This window comes from Pollachius pollachius (genome assembly GCF_949987615.1).
Source record: "Pollachius pollachius genome assembly, chromosome: 10".
Classification (NCBI taxonomy): domain Eukaryota; kingdom Metazoa; phylum Chordata; class Actinopteri; order Gadiformes; family Gadidae; genus Pollachius; species Pollachius pollachius.
The window spans coordinates 604,458-612,480 of NC_136943.1; the positions used below are offsets into that span (position 1 = coordinate 604,458).

Here is an 8,023-nt window from a genome sequence, read left to right on the forward strand (position 1 = left end):
TTTGAAACTATAAACATAGTTAATAGGATGGATGACAGTTGTTTATATCTATATAAGTGTGCGCGTTTGTGCAAACTCCAGTGTGTGTGTGTGCGCTTGTGTGTTTATGTAGATGTTTGTGTGTGTGTGTGTGTGTGTGTGTGTGTGTGTGTTCAAGGTCCAGCGTGTGTGCGTGCACGTGTGTTTTATGTGTGTGCATGTGCGCGTGTGCGTCAGTGTGTGTGTTTCGTGTGCGTCAGTGTGTGTGCGGCGTCGGCCATCCTGTGCCTCATGCTCTGTGGTGGTCGCGGTTTGCCTCCGGCATTCCCGGTCGTTCCCGGTCGTTCCCGGTCAGCCCTCCAGAGGGCTGTGGCCTCCCGGCCCCACTCCTCCTCCACTGACCCCTCGGCTGCAGGCTGACTGGCCGGGGCCCCGACAGGGCCGGGGAACGTCCAGCTGGTCCTCCCTTTAAGACGCCAAAAGTAGAGCTCTGAGGGCCCCGGCAGGGGCCCCACATGTGGCGACAGAGGGCCGCTGGGAACCCGGGAGAGGCGATGAAACCGGAGGAAAACTGAGGCTGTCACGGCGCAAGGCTAACGAAACCGGCGCGGCCTGGGGCCCCTTAATGGTCCAGTAATGGCTCTATTAGGATGTGGGGCCGAGGGGCCCGTGGTCGGGCCCTGAAGGAAAGCGGGGCATGGAGTTTGTCAAGGAAAAGGATAAACGTGGTGCCGTGGGAAAGCGGGTTTTAATTGATGCATTTATGGATGTATTTCGGTGATGGGATGTGATGTGCGATCGGGTTTCAGGGTCCTGACGTTGGTGGGAAACCTGGTGGGATGGAGATGCAATTAGGGGAATAAGTCATAGTAGTTCTGGGGGAAACGGGATACTGTGAGAAGTGTGCTGGTCAACCTGTGCACGTGTGTGTGAGTGTGTGTGTGTGTGTGTGTGTGTGTGTGTGTGTGTGTGTGTGTGTGTGTGTGTGTGTGCGTGTGAGCGTACGCGTCTACAATGGAAATCCATGTGCTACAGTTGTAGATGCGCATTTAAGTATGAACTCATGCGTCTTGAGCGCCTGTGTGTAGCGCTGGACAGTGAGGTAAGGCAGGAACATCAGAGCATCTGTCAGTGGGCTGCTGGCTAACCTTACAATACCCTTAAAACCACTGGGTCTCCTCCAGTGGGGCTGCGGTCGTGGTTGTGTTGCAACAGCTAGAACCCCAATCAGGCGCTGCTTCCTTCCCTCGCCGAGAGAAGGAGAGGGAAAGAAAAGCTGAGCGCTGCATCTGGAGCGCGGGTTAAAAGGGGAACCGGCAGAGGTTTTCACGAGGAGTCGCTCTCTGTCAGCTGTCTGACCGCCGACTCCTACGTGCGGCGGTGGTCCGCCGGGCTGCCGGGCGCTGCTGAGGTTTCATCAGTGATAGATGGAGGCAGGATGTAACAGTCACCCGACGCCGCGACGCACTCCTCCTCCGTCATCTCTTTAAGGGCGGAGGGTTTGAAGGAGGGATGGGAACACGTAGAGCGTAGAGAGTCGAGACGACCCCGGCGTCTGGCCAGAGGTGCGTTCCTACCTCGTTGACATGGGACTGCTTGGCGGTGGCAGACCCCTAGAGCAGGTTACCCCTAGAGGAGGTAGAGGGTTACCCCTAGAGGAGGTAGAGGGGGTTACCCCTAGAGGAGGTAGAGGGGGTTATCCCTAGAGCAGGTTACCCCTAGAGGAGGTAGAGGGTTACCCCTAGAGGAGGTAGAGGGGGTTACCCCTAGAGGAGGTAGAGGGTTACCCCTAGAGGAGGTAGAGGGTTACCCCTAGAGGAGGTAGAGCAGGTTACCCCTAGAGGAGGTAGAGGGGGTTACCCCTAGAGGAGGTTACCCCTAGAGGAGGTAGAGGGTTACCCCTAGAGGAGGTAGAGGGGGTTACCCCTAGAGGAGGTTACCCCTAGAGGAGGTAGAGAGTTACCCCTAGAGCAGGTTACCCCTAGAGGAGGTAGAGGGTTACCCCTAGAGGAGGTAGAGGGTTACCCCTAGAGGAGGTAGAGGGTTACCCCTAGAGGAGGTAGAGGGGGTTACCCCTAGAGGAGGTTACCCCTAGAGGAAGTAGAGGGGGTTACCCCTAGAGCAGGTAGAGGGGGTTACCCCTAGAGGAGGTAGAGGGGGTTACCCCTAGAGCAGGTAGAGGGTTACCTCTAGAGGAGGTAGAGGGGGTTACCCCTAGAGCAGGTTACCCCTAGAGGAGGTAGAGGGTTACCCCTAGAGCAGGTTACCCCTAGAGGAGGTAGAGGGGGTTACCCCTAGAGGAGGTAGAGGGGGTTACCCCTAGAGCAGGTAGAGGGTTACCCCTAGAGCAGGTAGAGGGGGTTACCCCTAGAGCAGGTTACCCCTAGAGGAGGTAGAGGGGGTTACCCCTAGAGCAGGTTACCCCTAGAGGAGGTAGAGGGTTACCCCTAGAGGAGGTAGAGGGGGTTACCCCTAGAGCAGGTTACCCCTAGAGGAGGTAGAGGGGGTGACCCCTAGAGCAGGTTACCCCTAGAGGAGGTAGAGGGGGTTACCCCTAGAGGAGGTAGAGGGGGGTACCCCTAGAGCAGGTTACCCCTAGAGGAGGTAGAGGGGGTTACCCCTAGAGGAGGTAGAGGGTTACCCCTAGAGGAGGTAGAGGGGGTAACCCCTAGAGCAGGTTACCCCTAGAGCAGGTAGAGGGGCTTGACTTGAATTCAATCCCCGGCTCCTGGCCTGAAGTGTCGGGGTGTCCCTGAGAGAGACACCTCACCCTAACAGCTCAACAGATCATCATCGCAGACCTGAGGCTGCAACTTTGATTTGTTGGGAAGGCTGTAAGTTATATCAATCTGAGCCAATCAGAGACGGCAGTTGCACACATGTCTAAATGGAGCTGTGACACCATTGTTCGATCTGCCTTGACCCGTTCTCTGCATTCACTGTCCCCCCTCTCTCTCCCCCCTCTCTCTCCCCCCTCCCCCCCCTCTCCCCCCCTCTCTCTCCCTCCCCCCTCCCCCTGCTAGCCGTGACCCACAACAGCCAGTTCCAGCTGTGGCGCGAGGGCGCGGCGGCCAGCGGCGGCGTGCGGAGCTTCGCCGAGCTGGGGCTGACGGTGGAGGTGGTGAAAGAGGCCAAGGAGGCTCGGAAGAGGCGCGCCGTGGGGGCCATGTACCGGACGGCCGGCCTCCCCAACGGCATCAGCCACAGCTCCACCGAGCTGCTGATGCAGCCCCGCAGCCCGCTGGTGAGCGCCGGAGGAGCGGGGGTCAGGGCGGGCCGGCGCCGGGCCCGGAGGTGGACCGCAGACCTCCAGTTTGCAACTTTTATTTATTGCGATGGCTGTGAATGATGGACGATCGATTTGAGCCGCTCAGAAACAGCGGTTGCACACATGTCTAAATGGAGCTATGACACCGTCGTTTGATTTGAGTTATGCCGCGTGTTGCCGAAGCAAATCACGTTCACAAATGCCTTGGCATGCTCTCTCCCTCTCTCTCTCTCTCTCTCTCTCTCTCTCTCTCTCTCTCTCTCTCTCTCTCGCCCTCTCTCAAGCTCTCATGCTCTCTCTCTCTCTCTCTCTCTCTCTCTCTGTCTCTCTCTCTCTCCCTCTCTCTGTCTCTCTCTCTCTCTGTCTCTCTCTCTCTCTCTCTCTCTCTCTCGCCGTCTCTCAAGCTCTCATGCTCTCTCTCTCTCGCTCTCTCTCTCTCTCTCCATGGCTCTCTCTCTCTCTCTCTCTCCATGGCTCTCTCTCACTCGCACACACACACACACACACACACACACACACACACACGCACACACACACACACACACACACACACACACACACACACACACACACACACACACACACACACACACAGAGAGACACAGCAGTAGTCTAAGCGGCTCTTTCTGTCAGGTCAACGTGCCCCTGCCTCCTCGGGAGTCCCCCGTGCTGCAGCTCGCTCTGACCCAGTACATCCTCACGGCTCTCCGCCGGTCCACTCGCTCTGTCTTTGGTTCAGTCCCTGGAAGCCGACCGCCGCAGGCGCCCGCATCTGCCCCGTGTGTTCTGCCCTCGTCTGAGAGGGAGCTCGTAGCAGAACCCCGTGGACGCACTCCAACGGGACACCAGGCACTGTGAGTCAGGCCTGAAGCTCCGGCTGGGTCCGGGGGCCCACAGTCATGGCAGAGGGTTTACGATGGGGCCTTTGTCCGTTTTTCCAACGGAGCCCGCTCGGCCCTGGGCTTGGGGGGCTACCAGTTAGGCTGATAAGAGGGGGGGGTGTCCGGCCTGCAGAATGCCCCTCACTCAGGCCCCGCAGGCTCCAGGGACGGAGGGAGGATCCAGGGTTCAGCAGAGCTTGTGGATGAGCAGCTGTAGAGGCCTGCTGGCGATGCACTCTGGCTCTGTTCTTCCCTCTGGCTCACACGCACTCCATGGTTCAGGAAGGTCAGGGGATCGGGGGGGGGGGAGGCAGACAGGGAAGAGGGAGGAAGGCCTGGAAATAGAAGTGTGACCGCTCCGACGGACTTGCTGACCTGCATTAGTTTATTGGTTGTTCCAGCAGCGCGGTGGAGGGCAGCTCCCTGCGTCCAGCCAGCCAGGGGATAAACGGCGGCCATGCGGTGTCTGGACCAGCCTGACAGATCCTCTCCGGGGCCAGGGCCTCGGCGAGATGCTGCTGCTTCCATTTGTGCGCCCGGCCCCGTCTGTTTTTAGATCAGTCGGCGTCAGCGCGCTGAAAGAGCGGGACTTGGCGAGCCGTCGGGCCGGTGTGGAACGTGACGATGACATAGTGAATGGCGCTTATGTGTTGACAACTTGATCCCACCGTCCGAACTCCCAGCCCCCCACCCCACCCAAGCTACCTACTCACACACGCACACACAGACACACAAACACAGACACACACACACACACACACACACACACACACACACACACACACACACACACATAAATACGAACACATGCATTTCTCCGTCCACAAACCCAGACATGCATACGCAATGCACCAATAATCCCCACCACATATGATTCCTATCTGAATACCCCCTGGCCCTCTCTTAACAGCTATTACTGCCAAGTATGTAATTTAAAGCAGCCAAAAAACACCAAAGTACAATGCACCGTCTAACTTTATTAGAATATGTTTGCAATTATCCAGAATACTGAGAAAGGCAAGCAGACGGTTGGGTTGTCAGGTTTTCGTCTCTTTTCCTCCTGGGACGTGTACTTGAACAAAGGGGGGGTTTTATATCTTAAGAAGCTATCTGTAAGTCTCCATAACCCTCAATGTTCTCTATATAAACCGCGGTAAAGAGCCATCCAGAAGGGAGAGAGCCTCCCCAACAGCCAGCGTAGACGAATGGCCCAATGAATATAGCAGGAGCGCTTCTTGGAAAACCCTTGTGAGGAGACAAGAGAGGAGGGGTTGGTGGAGACGCTCAAAAATTGATACAACAGCAGAGTTCGGTCTCTTCTTCTCCCTCCCTTTGCTCCCGTTGCCTCTTCCTCACTCCCGCTGGGATAACTCCGGGTAACATGTATCACGAGCTGGAAGCAGGTCCCATCGACACTACCTGCTCCCGTCTCCATTAGTATGTTCCAAACAGATGTCCGGCTCTGATGTTTGTTCCAGCCCCGCTCAGCATGGAGCAGAGCTCAGCCCGTCTCCCCTGGGGCCCCGGCCACCGTGGTCCTGTAGGGTGGTGCGGGTCAGTGTGTGATTAGAGAGGGGGTTGGTGCAGCTCTGAGGCTTTTAATGCGCGGCTTTCTGGGCGTCTGCCACCACAGTGTGCACACTGACCCCTGTTTAACTTCCTGGATGAGGTAACCAGTTTGCAGGAAACATCCATCACACGGAATAGGGGAGTATAGTTTAACCCTACACAGGAAAAGGTGGGAGTGTGCAAACTTACTGACGCACTCACACACACACCGCAGAAGCGCGCACACACACACGCACGCACACGCACAGACACACACACACACACACATACACACACACACACACACAATGACATCAATACCCTATGAGAGGAAAGTATGTATCCATGAATGTGATTCAGTTGTGACGGATTTGTTTTGACGCGTTGTGCTTTGTTATGTGCCTGCTATGTCTGTATTTGTGCCTAAAGTCATATCTCTCTCTCGCTCTCTGGCCGAACAACAGCTCTCGCTGATGGTGAAGGTGATTCCAAGCCCTGATTGGTTCGTTGGCGTGGACAGCTTCAGCCTCTGCGAGGGCGGCCAGTGGAAACAGGAAGTGACCCTTGACCTCCAGCCGTTTGACGCCGGGACCGATAGCGGCTTCACCTTCTCCTCTCCCAACTACCCGACCGTCCCGGTGGAAAACGTCACGCGGGTGAGCCAGGCCTTTCCGTGTGTGTCCCGCTGGACTCCTGCCCGCCCTGTGTAGCAGAGCTGCAGGTGCGCTCTGTGGGGCTGTGGGGAGGTTCGCCTCGCGTCGCCGCACCGCAGCCCTCGTGTGTATTTAGGGCAGCGTCAAAGGAACTCCTGCTTTGATATCCATTTTTAAAAAAGCGACATGGAAAATGAGGTTGAACCGGGGGGTTCTCTGTTGTCTTTGTAGCACCGCATATGGGATTTGGATTGCATGGCGCACGCACTTAAGTGCTGGCTTGGCGTACCGCAGGTCTGAGCTGAAGTGTTTAGAGTAAGACGGCCCCCCCGACCCACCCCTGACGTCACAGACCGCTCCGCTGCCCGCTGTTTATGTTCCACGGCGCGGTCCTCGTTTACGCTAGCCACCATTTCTCCCCTCGGCGTCTGATGAAAGCGATTCTCTCTGACTGTTGCCCCCCCCGCACCCCCAGATCACCTCCCAGATGCCCAACCACCCCGCCAACTCCTTCTTCTACCCGCGGCTCAAGGAGCTCCCGCCCATCGCCAGCGTCAAGGCCATCCGACAGGACCGCTCGTCGGCGCGACAGGTCCCCATGTCCAATCACATCCTGCCCAACTCCATCAGCCCCCAGAGGTTCTCAGGTAGGCCCACGGAGGAACGCCCATATAAGGCCATTTGAGTCTATGTCTACAGGGTATCCTGTTTATTTTCATTACTTGTGCATTTAAGACCAGATTTGGCCCAAGTTCAATTCATATGATTATGACGTCACCCTATACCAGCACTTTTACTCGAAAATAAGTTGCTGCATCGATGGTTTTCCCTTTAGGAAATAATTATCTGATTCCGTGTCGCTATCCATTTATTTATTCTATTCTTTGTACAAATAAAGAAAGATATGAATGCATAGGAAAAACATGATCAAATGGAAGAAAATGGAAGGAAAATAAAAAGTTTAAGAAAAGGGATGTGTGGGCGGGGGGAGTGATAGGGTGAAGGACAGTCAGACTCTAGGGTGTTTGACTTCCAGCCCTAATGTCTGCGGTTTATTTGTAGGCCTGTAGGTCTCATCTGAAGGCCTCACCTTTACCTGCTCAAGAGCGATGTTTGTACCGGACGTTGCCCACATGTTGTCTTGTTTAAAAGGGTCTGCTAAATGAGAAATAATTAGCGGGCTACTTATTGAGTCCTTAGGAGAAAGGAGGAAAGGGAGCTGTATAGGTATATAGTGTGTGTGGATCCAAAACCTCCATTCCACACACACTATCCTCAGCTCTGTGCGACCCTGCGCACGTTAACGGATCCCCAGGCCAACCCGTCCTCCCTCTCCGCCTCCCCAGAGACGCCGCTGGACTGCGAGGTGGCGCTCTGGTCCTCCTGGGGCCTCTGCCTGGGCCCCTGCTCTCGGGGGGGGGTCCGCCACCGCAGCCGTTACATCCTGCTGCGGCCGGCCAACGCGGGCACGCCCTGCCCCGAGCTGGAGGAGCAGGCCGAGTGCACGCATCACAACTGTCTGAGGCGGCCGTAGGGAGCCCCCGGGGGGTGGGCAACACTGGGGCTGCTATCCACATTACTGCTGGGCTGAGACGACGACGACGCCGCCGCGGAGGACAGGACGAGGAGGACAACGACGACCCCGACGAAGAGGACGATGAGGATGCGGTCTTAATCGGAAAACGTGCACATTT

The 8,023-nt window shown here is 56.5% G+C and overlaps 1 protein-coding gene across 1 annotated transcript; it reads left to right on the plus strand.

Moving 5' to 3' along the window:
* Positions 1-1,042: 1,042 nt before the first annotated feature.
* spon2a (spondin 2a, extracellular matrix protein) lies at positions 1,043-7,863 on the plus strand (the record flags this gene model as incomplete). The annotated part of the gene is made up of 5 exons (XM_079744812.1): positions 1,043-1,076; positions 3,003-3,223; positions 6,141-6,332; positions 6,805-6,976; positions 7,676-7,863. The coding sequence occupies 5 exons, from the start codon at positions 1,043-1,045 to the stop codon at positions 7,861-7,863; spliced, it is 807 nt and encodes a 268-aa protein (XP_079600938.1).
* Positions 7,864-8,023: the final 160 nt, after the last annotated feature.